Source organism: Chiloscyllium plagiosum, chromosome 1 (assembly GCF_004010195.1).
Source record: "Chiloscyllium plagiosum isolate BGI_BamShark_2017 chromosome 1, ASM401019v2, whole genome shotgun sequence".
In the NCBI taxonomy this organism is placed as follows: Eukaryota; Metazoa; Chordata; class Chondrichthyes; order Orectolobiformes; family Hemiscylliidae; genus Chiloscyllium; species Chiloscyllium plagiosum.
The window spans coordinates 79,655,373-79,671,915 of NC_057710.1; the positions used below are offsets into that span (position 1 = coordinate 79,655,373).

Consider the following 16,543-nt stretch of genomic DNA (forward strand, 5'->3'; position numbering starts at 1 on the left):
TCTTTGAAGATTAGATGTTTGGCGAGAACACTTAAGTTCCTCAATTACTTCAGTTCCACATATGCTACTGTACATAATATGTACTATAAAATTTTGTTTTAATGAATATTGTTTCAGAAGTTAAAGTTTTTCTGGGTCCCCTCACTTGATTTTCTTAGAACTGTAAACACAGACTAAGTTGTCCCATACACAATTCTTGACCTGATGACCCTCTATATTATTTCACTCTATCAACACGTAAAGGTAGCTAAAACTACTTTTCCCAATCAAATCACCTTTTGCTCTTTAATAGTTCTTACAGACAAAGAATATACTATCGCCAAACAATTCCTGGAGAAATTTGAACTTTATGGGGCTTGAGCATTACAGGCAAGGATAACATTTGTCTGTACCTAGCAAGTAAACTTTTGTCTACTTGCAAGTAAACTTGTGCAAACTTTGACTTAAAGTTAATATTCTATATGTGATGACATATTGCAAGAACTGGATTACTGATCTATACTAGATCAACTATATCCCATGTGACAGGTAGACTATTTGCTTTTAAAGGATTCCTGGTACAAAGATTTCCAATCACTTCTAATAATGATCCTTATTGGATAAACATTGACAGCACTTCAGAATAGAGCTTGGAGGTTAGAGTCATACAGCAGTCTTTTTGGACCATGTTCCCAAACCAAAATAGTCCAACTGGCCTAAGTTTACCTCAGTTGAAACTTTATTGCTGGAACAGCACAGCAGGTCAGGCAGCATCCAGGGAACAGGAGATTCGACGTTTCGGGCACAGGCCCTTCTTCAGGAATCCTGAAGAAGGGCCTGTGCCCGAAACGTCGAATCTCCTGTTCCCTGGATGCTGCCTGACCTGCTGTGCTGTTCCAGCAATAAAGTTTCAACTTTGATCTCCAGCATCTGCAGACCTCACTTTCTCCTCTAAGTTTACCTCATCCTTCTGAACCTTTTCTTATTCCTGTATTCTCCAATTGTCTTAATGTTATAACTGCACTTACATCCACCACTTCCTCTGGCAGTTCATTCCACACAAATCACTGTTTCTATGAAAACATTGCCCATCTTGTCCTCCTCAAAACTTTCACTGTGAAAATATGACCCTGACCCCCACCCCCAACTTTAAACTCTCCCATGTTAGGAAAAAGACCTTTTGCTATTCACCTTACATATGCCCCTCCTGATTTTATGAACTCTGTTCCAGTGATAAAAAGTCCCAGCCTAGTCTTATAACTCAAACCCTTAATTCCCATCAAAGGCCTAGTTAACCTTTTCTGAACACTCTCCAATTTAATATCCTTCCTATAGCAGGGTGACTAGAACTGCACACAGTACTTGAGGCTTCAGCAAGGTCCTATACGATCTCAACATGATATCCCAACTCCATACTCAAAAAGGTCTGACCGATGAAGGCAAGCCTACTAAACACCATTACCTGTGACACACATTTCAAAGAATTATGTACCTGAACCCCTAGATCTCTGTTCTGCAACATTGCCCAGGGCCATACCATTAATTGTATAAGTCCTGTCCTTGCTTGTATTACCAAAATGGGATACCTTACAATTATCCAAATTAAACCCACCTGCCACCCCTCAGCCCACTGACCCAAACCACCTGTACTGCCCACCACGAGGATATTAAAGCACAAAGTTCTTTTCTTCTTGGGGCCTGGTTAACCAATGCAACCACAGGTGGCATAGTGGTTAACACTGTTGTCTCACAGCACTAGGGACTCTGGTCCAATTTCTGCCTCTAGTGACTGTGTGGGTTTCCTCGGGGTGCTCTTGTTTCCTCCCACAATACAAAAATGTGCAGGTTAGGTGAATTGGCCAGGCTAAATTGCCCATAATGTTCAGTCACGTGTAGGTTAGGTGCATCACTCAGGGGTAAATATAGAGTAATGGGTTTGGGTAAAAGGGTCAGCATTGCCTTGGGCCAAAGGACCTGTTTCCACACTGTAGAGATTTTTTTTTTAAATCCAGTTTTGAAATTTCACGATGTTATTGTGATTATACTGCAGAGCTGAGGAAACATTCCCTAGGATACCTAGCCCTGCTTATTACCGTCCCGCTCACACAATGCAGAGAGGCGGCCCATCAAGTCTGCACTCTCTCCGAAGAACACTCCACCCAGGTCTAGCTCCCCGCGATTATCCCTAAACCCCGCATTCCCATGGCTAATCCACCTGACCTGCGCAATTTTGGACGGTGTGAGGAAACCCACGCAGACACGGGGAGAATGTGCAAACTCCAGACACGTGATTAAATGAGTTTCCATTGATCGTCTTCGGGAGAATACAATTAATAACCAGTCACACTTAAAACGCGAGAGTAGAATTTGCATTGCATCTCTAATTTTAATGGAGGGATTTTGCTGGTCTGGTTCTTGGAATTGTAATACTCGCGTTCCCCTGAAAGACTTAGTAATTTTGGTTTTTTTTTAAAACTGAGACACTGCAAGGATTCTCCAGCTTATTTAAACAAAAATTACTATCATGGACCAAAACGTCATTACGGAAGTCCCTGCATCTCTCAAACGCTTAGCAAAGTACATAGTGCGTGGATTCTATGGGGTGGAATATTCCCTCACTCTGGACATTCTCATTCGCTATCCCTGTGTGAAGGAGGATGACCTGCAACAACTATTGAAGTTTGACAAGAAGCAGCTCCGCTCTGTCCTCAACACCTTAAAATCTGACAAGTTTCTTAAGAGCCGAATAAGGGTGGAAACCAATTCTGACGGGAAAAGTTCCAGACATAATTACTATTACATCAACTACAAGCTGCTGGTGGACGTGGTCAAATACAAACTGGATATTATGCGCAGAAAAATTGAAACTGACGAGAGGAATTCAAGCACAAGGTCATCTTTCAAGTGTCCGCTCTGTTTCAGTACATTTACTGATTTGGAAGTCAATCATTTGTTTGACCCTTGTACAGGTGAGCTGGGACTTTATCGGTTTCCCCAGAACATATGTTTTGATTTTCATCCCTTGTTTTGGTAGAGAATTGTTGGTTTTGAATTCATCCCACGCGATAATTTGAATATCACCGCAGAAGGTTATTTTGGGTTAGCAGCTGACAAACTTTCAGTAAGATGGGTTTTATTTTCTCAAACAGAGATATTGCAAGGATTCTCCAGCTTGTTTCTGAAATTTGTCCCGTTCTTTCTACGCCCCCCCACAAAATACGGAATCAGCTAAACTTGTCTAACACGGGGTTTAACCGCGCACGCGTATGGAGGTAGTCCAAGTTTAGCCTGATTCAGTACTCCGGCAGAAATGGCTGAAAGTTACATGTTGTACAGCGGGTTGTCCAAATAGGATCCGTGCTGGAAAAGCACAAAAGGTCAGGCAGCATCCGAGGGGCAGGAAAATCGACGTTTCGGGCCAAAGCCCTTCCAATGAAGCATTCCTTCGATTTTCCTGCCCCTCGGATGCTGCCTGACCTGTGCTTTTGCAGCAACACTAGACGTTGGTTTCCAGCATTTGCAGTCCTTTTTTTTTGCCAAATAGGATCAGTGCCGTAGGAAGGGCAGTAATATTATATACTACCGCGTTCACACCTGGCAGCAACTTGCTGAACTCTCAGTTGAAATCAGCTCTTTCAATGTGGAAAACGCAAATTGCTTCAGAAACCCGAGATCTGGACGTCGATTCTCCTGCTCCTTGGATGCTGCCTTAACCTTGCTAACCAGTAAAATACCTTGAAGTCCAAATTTAGATTTAGATTTAGATTACATTACAGTGTGGAAACAGGCCCTTCAGCCCAACAAGTCCACACCAACCCCCCGAAGTGCAACCCACCCATACCCCTACACTTACCCCTTACCTAACACTACGGGCAATTTAGCATGGCCAATTCACCTGACCTGCACATCTTTGGACTGTGGGAGGAAACCGGAGCACCCGGAGGAAACCCACACAGATACGGGGAGAAGTCGCCTGAGGTGGGAACTGAACCCGGGTCTCTGGCGCTGTGAGGTAACAGTGCTAACCACTGTGCCACCGTGCCGCCCAAATAGATCACATCCGATGCTCTGGCCTCATCAATCCTCTTTGTTTTCCAGAAAGTTCAATCAAGTTTGAGACTTGATTCCCCATGCACAAAGCCATGTTGACTATCCCTAATCAGTCCTTACTCTTCCAAATATGTGAAAACCCATTCCTCAAGATTCCCTCCAACAACTTGTCCACCAACAATGTTAGGGTCACGTCCCCCTGGTGTTTCCTTACCACCTTTCTTAAATAGTAGCACCATGTTAGCCAACCTTGTCTTCCTGCACCTCTAGTGACTGTCCATGATAGCTTCCCACAGTGTTCTAGAGTTCACCTGATCAGGTCCTGCGGATTTATCCTCCTTTTATGCATTTTATGATGTCCAACACTTCTGTAATATGAACATTTTTCAATTTATCTTCCCATGTTCTATATCTTCTCCACAGTAAATACTGATGCAAAATATTCATTTTAGTATCTCCCCCCAATTCCTACAGTTTCATATGTAGTCAGTCTTGCTGGTCTTTCCAAGAGGTGAGTTACTTGCTGCAGGATTCAACCTCTGATACCGCTGTTGCTGCCACAGTATTTGAGTTTTTGGTCTGATGACTAGAAGAGCTTCTCCGAGGACCTATAAATCTGGTAGGACCACAGTGACGACAAAACTCTGAAGTTGTACCTGTGGACTAACTTGGATGAATATGCCCAAATTAACCTACTTTATATGTCCCTTAACACCTTTTTAATCTAAGGATTTTGTGGGAGAAACATTTTTTTCAAACAGGTGGTTAGCTTTACATAAGAAGAGCAAATACTTTACAATTGTCCTTCCCAATTAATTCAGCCTGAATTAGCAACCCGATCACACTCCTTCTCAATTTCCATCAGTTACAATGCACTACCCAGGTGAGATCCTGCCTTTTATTTCTTGTAGCTCCTTTTGCAGTACATTGAGCATGTGGTTTTGAAGTTATTTTTAGAATTGCTCAGTATGTACAGTCCAAATAGACTTTTTCTTTTAACAGAATGAAAATGACAAGAACTGGGGATTTGAAACTTGAAAGGCTGAAAAATGTGATTTTGGGAAAAATAATTGCTGAGCACTTTTTTAATGATTTAACTAATGGCATCTCAAGTACATTACAATTAACGTTTGTTGAAAACACAAGGATACAGGTGAGGTAACAAATCCCAAAGCGGAGGGTAATGTTTTCCTCCATTCACCATCTTCAGTTGTTACTGGAGCAGTACCTTTTGCATACCTTTTTGGAGGCAGTGACAGATGTTTTATATTTTACTTCTACTTTGTTTAAATTTCAGTTGAAGCAAAAGTGCGTACAGCAGACTGAGGAGGTAAGAGGAAGCAAATTAGAGTTTCTAGTAAATTCCTTCCTGTGATTTTTGGTGATTCTCCCAACCCCTTTATTAATTGGGAGCGAATCTTCTAAATTAAGAAGGCAATGTGGAAAAGGCAAAAGCTTTAAATGTTTTTGTAAACATAGGTTTATGGAGAATATTGGGAGTAAGATTAACTGGATAGCACTGCTAGCACCTGGGCTTGATAGGCCAAATGTCATAATCCTGTGCTCCACTATTAATCCTTCCCTTGTCATTATCCTTGTTTGCTGTTCCTGTAAAATCTATAGGCAATTTTAACTGTACATACTGTCTCACGGAGGTAGAAGAAGATGCTTCTGCAATACCTAAACGTGATGCTCGAACACTTCTGGCAACGTTTAATGAACAAATTGAACCAATTTATGCACTTTTACGTGAAACTGAAGATATTGCTCTTCCACATGAACTCTTAGAACCACAACCAACTGAGATCCCAGAACTGGCAATAAGGTAGCGTATATCTGAAATTCAGTTGTTATACTGCTGGTCACTAAATAATTTAATCAGAACAGAAAGCAAATGCTAAAGGATTCTTTGAATTTGGGTACTAGCTTATTACCTGAGGAGTAGGAGCTGTGAAATGGTGGCATGCTAATCACCCCGTACATTGAATAAGTTGAATGTTAGTGATTCTAGTCAGCAATACATGGTACAGGGTGTATAGAGAACAGAACTTGATTAGCTAAACATTAAAATCTTTTTACATATATAGATCCTGCTCATCTAAAATGATACTTCCAGATTTATCTTATCCTAACTGTACAATGCCAACACTTCAAAGTACCTATTATTGTACAAGAAGGTAATTGCAGCCAGTGCTTTGTCCAAATCCATCGTTAATATAAATCTAGAAGACTGGCTCTATTAAAATTATTTATGTTGGATAACATTAAGTTGAAGTCCCTGTGAAAACTAGAGCTTGAATGACCCAAAGGTTAATCGTTTTTAGGATTTAGAATTTTAGATTATAGCAGGAGTCCACTTCCCAGAACCCCACAAGAGGTTGACTTTCTTGTTCACATCAGTAGTGGTTAGGTATAAAAGTCAGGAATCACTCAAAGCTTTATTCATGTAGTGAGTGATTGTATTTTATTTTCAGCCAGAATCCGAAGACACATGGCCTTAAAAGTAATGATCATCCAGAGAGATGGTCAAATAAAGCAATTTGCAATGATCTGTATGAACAAAACATTGTTGTAAATGTCCAAGAATCTGATGCTAAATCTAAGAAAAAAACTGTGAAGCCTGTTAAATCACAGCCCATCTGGATGACTGCAAGCACTGTTGAGGGAGTTGGTTTGGATAAAATGGAGAATTTAGTTGGTGAGTATGTGCATTTTAATATAATTTCCTTCGAGACTTTAGGAAATGATTTAACGTGTCTTATTTTCAGCAATCCTGAATCGTTTGGTTTTTTTCTTGCAGTTATGTGTTTTATTTTCTGACAGAATGTGGGTGTTGCTGGCGAGGTCAGCATGTATTGCCCATTCCCTCATCAACCTTGTGGTGAACCCCTTCCTTCAACAGCAGTCAGGGGAGTGTAGATAGATTCAGTGCTGTCAGAAAGAGAGCTCCAGGATTTTGACAGTGTTCCAAGTCTAGTTTGGAGCAGAACTTTTGTGGTGATATTCCCATGTTACCTGCTGCCCTCCTCTTTCCACGTAGTAGAGGCATTTTGAATGTGTTGCCAAAGAAGCCAGGGTGAATTACTGTTGTGTATCTGTGTAGTTGCTACACGCTGGTGTCTGTGTGTGGTGGGAATGAGATTGAAAGTGGTGTGAGAGATACCAGTGTCAAAACTTGAGGGAATAGTAATCATGACCCACTATTCTGCAACTACCTCAATGTCTAAAATTAAATTACCAAGATGACCAATGTGACTGATTGGTATTTAGTATAAAAAGCAATTCATGCCAGGTCCCATCACTTAACAGAAAACTTGTTGTTAATGTTTTATTTTCTATTTATTGAAGTTTTTAATCTACTACATTGTAACGATCCAGGTTATTATTTACAATTTATTTCCTGGCAGTTGTATGTTCTAATGTATTAGGAAAAAAAATTTGAAGGAGCTAGTAAATATAATAAAAACTTTTTGAGCAAGCCAAAAAAAGGTTTTGCACAAAGTTACATTTTAAGACGAGCCTGTGATGGTAAGAATAGAGGATTGGCTAATGAGTAGAAAACAGTTGGGATAAGGGGATGTTTTCCGGATGGTAACCTGTAATTAAAGTATTCACGAATCAGGGCTGTGTCCACTACTTATAATACAATTATCATGCAAATCATCTAGTTTGTGGATTAAAAACATGGGTGAGAGGGCAAATAGTGAAGATAACACAACATCTACAGAGTGACACAGATTTAAGTGTTTATAGTCCATCTGCAAAGCTTTTGCATAATGTGGAAATAGTGGTTATGCATTCTGGTAGGAAGAATAGAGAAGCTGAATATTAAAGTGGACGAAGACAGCAAAAAACTATGGAACAGAAGGATTTGGGAGTGTACATGCACACAAAAAGCTAACATCCAATTACAGCAGGTAATAGTGAAGGCAAATGGAATTTTGGCACTTATTTCAAATGAGTGTTTGTTTCTTTTTTCCCTTTTTTTAAAAAAGGAAAGATTTTCTAAAACTATACAAGGTACTAGTAAGACCACAGCTGGAATATTGTGAACCTGTCTGCTCTCCTTATGTAAGGAAAGATATATTCTGGCATTGAAGGTAGTCCAGAGAAGGTTCTCTACAATCATTCCAGGAATGGAAGAGTGCCTTAAGAAAAAGTTAAGTTCAGCTTGCTAATTTTAACTTTAAATAAAAAGGAGTCCATATTTATACAAGATTCATAGAGAATTAACAAGGTAAATGTGGAGAAGTTGTGCCCTTGTGGGAGTGTCTAGGACCAGAAGAAGATTATATTTCAGAATAAAGGATGACCCAGTAAGGACGGATGAAGAATTTCTTGAAGATAGTGAATTCTTTACTACAGTGGGCTGTTGAAGCTGGGCCTTTAAGTATATTCAAGACTGAGAGCTCCTTTTATTAATTAGTAAGGGGATTGAGGGATTATGGGAGAATAAGGCAAGAAATTTGGAACAGACTTGATGGGCTTAATGATCTACTTCTGCTCTGATTATGACCTGGAGGTTTAATGTATGCATAGTAAATACCCTTTCCTACCAGTTAATTAGGTATCCACTTTGCAGTTGGTAGTGCTGTGTTTTGAGTCAATGTCACTTCCTTGTCCAGCATTTGTGTATAACCCAACCATTATATATCTTTTTCTGCCCAGTGACCGTTGTTTTTTCTGATGAGACTTTTAAAAAAATTTTTGAAGTCCTGGTTTGCTTGTTTTGAAGGTACAAGAAAATGTAAACTTCCTGTGCTTTGAAGGTGAGCTTTTACTAGGTGGCTTTCCCTGACTTTTTAAGTGGCTTCTACCCTACTTGTGGAATACTGCAGTGCATAATAATAGTTGCTCACTTTTAAACATTCGCTCATAGGATGTGGCATTGCTGGCTGGGCAGCATTTATTGCCCATCCTGAGTTGCACAAACTGCTGAAGCCCAGATAAATTCTCAATCCTGTGTATGGAGAGAATTCCAGGATTTTGACCCAGCAACAGTGAAGGATTGGCAATCTATTTCCAAGTCAGGATAATGAGTGACTTGGAGAGGAACTTGCAAATGGGGATGTTCCCATGTATCTGTTGCCCTCGCCCTCCTTGTTATAGTTGGCGTGGGTTTAGAAGGTGCTGCCTTTAAGAATTTGGCAAATTTCTGCATTAGCGGTTGTAATAGTGGTTTGTATGGTGTCAGGATTTTGTGTTGCTGAACTGTACTTATCCGGGCAAGTGGGAAGTTAGGCGAATTGCATGTTGCATTCCTATTCTGACCTCTTGTCACTACTATTTATAGCAAGTCCAGTTCAGTTCCTGTTCAATGGGGATGCCCAGGATGTTTGGGTTGAGGAAATAACAATGCTGAATATGTCAGGAGATTTGGTTATAACACCTTTTTTGAATGTTAAAGAGCAGTGGTGAAATAGTTGTGTGGCCTTTGTTACTTGCCACTTTTTTTGGGTCCAGTAGATGCCAGTGTTTGTAGCTGTACTTGAATTGGTTTGGCTAGGAGGAGTGCTGGAGGAGACTGAGGTGGATCACCCACTCAGCACTTCTGGTTGAAGATTGTTGCGAATACTTCAGCCTTTTGCACTAACATTCTGGACTCTTCCATTGTTGGAAGATGGGAAAGGATTTTTGTTGTGAGGTTAAATGTTTTTAGTGCTTCATTTATAAAGCTGTTGTATGGCATGTTTTATATGGGCCTGGAAGGGTTAATACTGAGAAATGAGATGAGCACCATCCACTGTTGTCATAGACTTGTGGGTAGAACTCCTTTTTAGGTTCATTGAAGGGGATAAGATTTCTGGTTCTTTAGTCACTGTCACAATATCTATCAAAGTAACCTGTAACCAGATGGGGACATGTAGTTATGATTTAGTTTATCACAAGATATTATTCTTAAATCAGGAAATAGTTACCTCTGACACTATAGAAAGCTGGCCCTGAAATTCACTACACTGGCAACAGCAGCTCAAATGGAGATGAGCTGGCATTCCCAGACAACATAATGGCCAAAAATTATTTCTCTCTGGGCTACTGGACAGAGCATGTAACTGATGTAATTTTTTCTGGAATGTTACTTTCTGCATGCTCCTTTCCCAGAAGAAATATGGTGCATCCTCTATTATGCTGCCTGCCTAGCAGTCACTGTACCACCTCAGGACATTGCTTAATTTCTGCAAAATTCCTCCCCTGTTGGAAAGAGAAGGAAACTCTGCAAGTGTACAGGACTGCCTTGTGTACAAAGCTGATGGGACACTGCAAGTAGTGGCTTGTGCTTGTCAAATGAGAATCTTAATTGTCTTTTTGTACTAGTATCTTCACCAAAATCAAACTCTGCTCAAGATATTGTGTAATTACAAATTTCAAGCTACCATTATTTCTCCTTTTTTTGGCACACATTACCAAAACACGTTTTTGGTGCACCATGTATTCCTGCAAACAAACATATGCCACTAAATTTCTGTTGTTTTAAGGCTCTCTTTCTGACAACCACAAAACACATTGCCAGATCTATATAGTGAAAATGACTGAACAGTACTATACAGCTCCCCTAATTTCAGTAGAAAAGTTTGTTTCCCCTTCTTCTTGTGAATTGTCCTGTTGAGTGACTTAATGGGTCAAAATCCTGGAATTCTGTTAACATTGTGGGTCAACCTACACCATAGGGCTGCTATGGATTCAGGCAAGCTTACCACCATGTTCAAGGGCAATTACTGACTGGCAATAAATGCTGGCCAGCCAGTAACTCCCACGTGAACTTAGTCTAAGGTTTAAACCTTATTGACAGGGCTCTTCCAGCCAGAACTGTTTTTATTCAAAGTATCACAAGCATTGAGCTCCTATTCCTTGTCTGATTCAACAGCACCCAAACTAACAATGTTCATAAACTGAGAGATATTAGATTTTACAAAGAGTTTTTCACCAGAATATACTGTCAAACCTATCCTCTGCTCATCTCAATCTGAGAGGAATAGACAATGGGTGATATCACAATTTGAGGAGAAAGTGAGGTCTGCAGATGCTGGAGATCAGAGATGGAAATGTGTTGCTAGAAAAGCGCAGCAGGTCAGGCAGCATCTAGGGAACAGGAGAATCGACGTTTCGGGCATTAGAAGAAGGGCTAATGCCCGAAACGTCGATTCTCCTGATATCACAATTTATCAACTGTGGTCTTTGATAGAGAAGAAGAAAAAAACAAACTTGCAGCAGATATCATCTGGCTCTGGGCCTCCTCCCCCATTCAATAAGATAGTGGCCAATTTCATTTAACTCCATGCTCCCTCCTAGCTAACTCCCCACAAAACTTTTCATCTTGTCCAGAATCTGACACCCTCTAACTGAATAGTCAGACTTTTCCTCAAGGTGGTGGAAAGTGTGTCAAAGACTCAGACCCTTAATTTTCAGATGCCTTAACTGGGTGACAATTTAGCTCTAGATTGTTTTAAATAGGAAATATCCTCTCTACTTAGCTGTCAAGAATCCTTGATCCTATACCTTATTTAGGGTCTGTCTTATTTTAATCCAGCCACATCTTAATTTTCTAAACTGCAGAGGACACAAGACTAGCCTGTCTTTCTCTCATAGACTAAATGTGGAATGGATGGGTTGTTCTAACAGTTCTTCTCTGAACTGCTTCCAACATAATGTTTTCTGACCTTTGAGGCTTTCTGAACTAAGGTGACTCGTACTGGGCACACATTCCAGAATTAACTATCTTTTCTTTATGCCATTCATCCTGCAATAAACAAACATTGAATTAGTTTTCATTAGTTATTTGCTTTTGATTCATGCATAAACCATTAGATATAGGAGCAGATACAGATCATTCAGAATAGAGTCTGCACTGCCATTTGATCATGACTGATACGTTTCTCATCATCATTCTCCTGCCTTATCCTTTGTAACCTTTTGTTCCCTTTACCCTTTAAAGAACCTATCTATCTCTGTCTTAAATACAGTCAATAACTTGACGTCCACAGCCTTCTGTGACAAAGAATTTCAGATTCACCACCCTCTGTCTGAAAAGATTCCTGCTCATATCCATTTAAAGGATGTCCCTACACTGAGGTGTGCCTTCTGGCCCAACTTTCTCACCAACTGGTGAAAATATCCTCTCCACATCCATTCTATTGAGGCCTCTCAGTATTCTAAATTTTAATTAAAATTCTCCACTCCCACAATTCCCCATCCTTCTAAATTCCATTGAATACAGACCCAGAATCAATAAGCCCTTCATCTCCAGGATCATTTTTGTAAACCTCCTTGGAACCCCCGTCCCCCCCCAAGGCCAGCATAGTCACCTTTCAGACAGGGGTCAAAAACTGCTCAATATTCCAAATGCAGCCTGACCAGAGCCTTGTGCTGCCACAGCAGTACATCCTGTTCTTGTATCCCAGCCCCCTCACAATGAATGCAAACATTGCATTTGCTGCCTTAACTGCCAAATGAACCTGCATGTTAACCTGGAGAGAAACCTGAACTAGGAATCCCAGGTCCCTTTTTGCTTCAGATTTCTGAAGCCTTTCCCCATTTAGAAAATGGTCTACACCTCTTCTCCCAAACAAACTGCTTTCCTCTACTTTTCCCACTTTTTGTATTTCATCTTTTGCCCATTCCTCACCTTCCAAATCCTCCCCACTCAACACTCTGTCCTCTACCTATCTTTATCTGCAAATTTATCAGCAAATAATGCCCTCTGTTGACGATTTGAAGAAAGAAATATAAACATGAATAGTTTGTTCCCAAAACTTCCCAAAGCATCAGACTTTGTGAAATGCCACTAGGCTGAATAAGACTCCTTTATCTACTCTACTCTCAGTCAGCAAATCCTTGGTCTGTGTTAGTATCTTGGCCCTAACACCATGCGTTCTTGCTTTATTCAGCAGCCTCCTGTTTGGCACCTTGTCCAAGGCCTTCTGGAAATTCATTAAGTTCACATCCACTGGCTCTCCTTTGTCTAACTTGCTCATTACCTCAAAAAACAGGAGCAGATTTTTCAGGTATTATCTTTCCGTACACTGCAATCTCATCCTTAATATTGGACTCAATCTTCCTAATGATCAAGGTCAGGCTGAGCAACCTAAAATTTGACATCATCTGCTGCCTTTTAACAGGTGTGCTGTATTAGCCATTTTCCAGTCCTTTTAGGAAACTGCCTCACTCCAGTGATTTCTGAAAGATCACCATCAATGCCTCCAGAATCTCCTCTGCTATTTCCATCAGAACCCTGGGTTCTTCATTCCTCACTTTCTCCAGCCTCCCTTTCCAGCAGTCCAATATCTACTGCCTCTTTTTTTTAATATATCCAAAAATACTTTGCAATCTCCTTTTTTTGCAAGCTTAATCTTGTCATCTTCCCGATGCTCTTACTTTTTTTTAAAAATTGCTCCCTGGATTTTAAAGGCTTCTTGCTAATCTTCACCACATTTCCTTTTCCTTTCACTTTTATGCTGTCCCTGACTTCCCTTGTTGGCCATTGTTACCTTGTCCTCTTCTTAGCATGTTATATATTTTTTTGTTGAGCTGTTTGTCTGCTGTGCCTTCCAAAGCTCAGAACAGCTCCTTCCTTGTCTTTGTAGTTGCTTTCACTTGATTTGAATTGTTGAGATTCCAGCTTCTCACCCTCCAAACTGCAGGCTGAATTTTATATTGTGGTCACTGACCTGAGGGGATCCTTCACATTCAGCTCCCGAATCAAGTCTGCCTCACTATATATATCACCAAATCCACAATTCCCTGTTCCTGAATGGACTCTTATCCAAACTGCTCACAAAACTATCATAATGACGTTTCCACAAACTCATTTGTGAGATCCAGTACCAACAGTTCACTTGTATATTTAAGTACCCATGATTACTGTAATAGGAATGGCACGATCTTCCCTGAATTGATTTTCTGCCCTGCATCCTGGCTGTTGCTAGGAGATTTTTTATATAACTCCCATCAGGGCCTTTTTATTGCCTTTTACAGTTCTGCAACTCTACCCACAGATTCTATGCCTTCCAACCTTATCACTTGCTACTGATCTAAACATGTGAGGCAAGCCAACCCCTGCCTTTCTGCCTGCCCTTTTTTCAAGGGGATGTGCATCCTTGGATATTTTGTTCCCAGCCCTGGTCATGCTTGATTACATCATCCTATGGAAATTCAAATCTGCACTACGACGTCAGTTACCTGTTTCGTATACAACACCCTGAATTCTGCATGGACTACCTATTACTTGTAGTTTTTGTCCTTTTTATCTGCTGTGCCTGAAGTTAAATTCCTGAACCCCTCCAAACTGTCTTATTACTTGCGTTGGAAATTTTAATAATCTGAGCACCCCCTCTTAAGTTTAAAGATCCTTCTTATGCCTCTCTCTCTTTAGCCTTTCTACTTGGATCCCAGTCCTCGATTGGTTCAGGTGGGGTCTATCCCAGTACTGATGAAGTGACCCATGAAATGGAAGCCCTCTTTTGCATAGCTCTCCTTTTAGCTATGTATTTGCTTCCTTAATCTTATCTCTTTGCCAATTTGCACAAGGCTTAGGTAATAATCCTGAAAGTACAACCTGATGACCTGTGCTTTTAAATATTTTCTTAATTCCTGATATTCACCAATCAGAACCCCTTGCCCAGGTTGTCAATGCCAATATGGGCCACAACAGGATCTTGTCCCTTGCTGTCAGGTATCCTTTTCAAGCTGACTCATTGTTGTCCATCCACCTTGGCCGTAGCAGTTAGAAATTACTCTGTACCTCCAGAGCTCTGCAATTTCTCTCAATTTAGGTTATATGCTTTTTTCAAAAAAATTCCTCTTGCTAAAATGGCCAGTTTCACATTTTCCCACATAATACTCCTCTTGCAAGATTTTTGCCCAGGATTTAAGGTATCTCTAATCCCTGTTTTTAGCCTGTGATCTCTTCAAAACATGCTTTCTACCTATGTCAGCAAATTTGGAAAACATGCCTTCGGCTTCTAGTTAGTTACATAACTTTTTATAGAAAAACTCAGCAGCAATCCCTATGGCACACCACTTTGTCTTGCCAATTAGAAATATTAACTTTTATTTTTTTGTTCATGGGATGTGGCATCAATGGCTGAGCCAGCATTTTTTTAACCAATCTCCTGGCTACCCTTTAGCTTGCTAGGTCACTTCAGAATGTAATTGAGTAGAAATATTGAAGTGGACCTGGATTTACATGACTGCCAAAAGAGCTTTCATGACCACCAGCAAAGTTGCCTTTTATTGCTAGCTTTTAAAACTTACATCCCAACATCTGCTCTGGTTGAATTCAAGCTCATATCCCCAAAGTATATCTTGAATTTCTAGATTATTAGCCCAGTGATGTTACCACCACATCACTGTCTGCTATCTAGTTTGCTATTATCATGCCAAAATATTAGACCATCTGTGTTTTTATTGTAATACATTGGATAATTTAGATGTCAATTAAATGCCGATTTTGATGCTAAATACTTTTTTTCTAATAAAGGTAGTGAAAAGAAATTGTTTTGGATCAATCGTATTTGACCACTTTGTCCAAACTTCACTTGTCTAATTGTTCCAGAACACACCACATCTGAAATGCTTGATGAAGATACAGCTCTGAATAGTAAGGTTCCAAATTCTGAGGTCATAAAAACACTTATGATTCATGAGAAAAAATCATTAACTGGAGCAACCTTCCCTTCAAATGCAAATCGGAGTGAACCAGATAGTGAGACCAGTGAATCAGAGGATGAGTCAAAGAATGCAAAACCACCAACAAAATTGGATGGAAAGGAAGAGGAAAATGAGTTTGTACTAGAGAAGTCAACAGTTATGGTTGCTGGAAAGTTGCACCTGTACAGCGAAGTTAGTCAAAATCCTGAATTAGTATCTTTGATGACAGAAAAAGAACGAGAGCGTTACATTAGTATTTCTCAAGAAATGTTCCATTTAATGTATGATTAACCACTTTTTAGTATTCAAATTTCACTTGTATTGTATTAAATTCATGTTGTATTACAAGCTAGTTTTGCAGTCAGTAAATTTCTCTTTGTGCTGTTTAAAAAAAAAAATTTTGGTATGGTGGTATCAAAGGCCTTTAATGGTTAGCACTTCTGTCTTACTATGGGAGAAAGTTTCAAAACTTGTGTTGTCATCTTAATCTTCTCTGTATGAATTGACCCATAAATTTGGTTTTCCTTCTGTGTATTCACGTTTTTTTTTTAATTTGGAGAAACTATAGGTCAGAGTACTATTTCATAAATGCAACGGCCAATTTGACTTGACTACCCTTTCACTTCCTGTGGTTGATGTGAGAATATTTACCACAGACCTTTCTGCTCTGTTATTGCTACTAAACATAACCATCCCTTCTGAAATCTGCACTGGCTCCTTACTTTTGGCTTCAATATGTTTACACCATTTTCAACAGGATGTGGGTGGCTCTGGCCAGGCTAGAGTTGTTTGATATTTATCCCTATTGCACTTGCCCTGAGTAACTGACATGTAATTGTACAGGGCTACTGGCTGCCTGTTATTTTGA

General features: G+C 40.0%; 1 protein-coding gene across 1 annotated transcript; it reads left to right on the forward strand.

Annotated features, from left to right (window-relative positions):
* The first annotated feature begins 2,304 nt into the window (after window positions 1-2,304).
* LOC122555640 (general transcription factor IIE subunit 1-like) lies at window positions 2,305-16,073 on the forward strand. The gene is made up of 4 exons (XM_043701640.1): window positions 2,305-2,948; window positions 5,653-5,854; window positions 6,504-6,727; window positions 15,581-16,073. Exons 1-4 carry the CDS (start codon window positions 2,504-2,506, stop codon window positions 15,964-15,966), a joined length of 1,257 nt encoding a protein of 418 aa, XP_043557575.1. The 5' UTR covers window positions 2,305-2,503; the 3' UTR covers window positions 15,967-16,073.
* The last annotated feature ends 470 nt before the right edge of the window (window positions 16,074-16,543 follow it).

What these genes read in the sequence shown, in the direction of transcription:
- LOC122555640 (XM_043701640.1), top strand. Translation starts at nt 2,504, where the DNA reads ATGGACCAAAACGTCATTACGGAAGTCCCTGCATCTCTCAAACGCTTA. An exon ending in ATCCCAGAACTGGCAATAAG is followed by an intron (nt 5,855 to 6,503) that starts GTAGCGTATATC and finishes TTTTATTTTCAG; the next exon opens with CCAGAATCCGAAGACACATG. An exon ending in TAAAATGGAGAATTTAGTTG is followed by an intron (nt 6,728 to 15,580) that starts GTGAGTATGTGC and finishes TAATTGTTCCAG; the next exon opens with AACACACCACATCTGAAATG.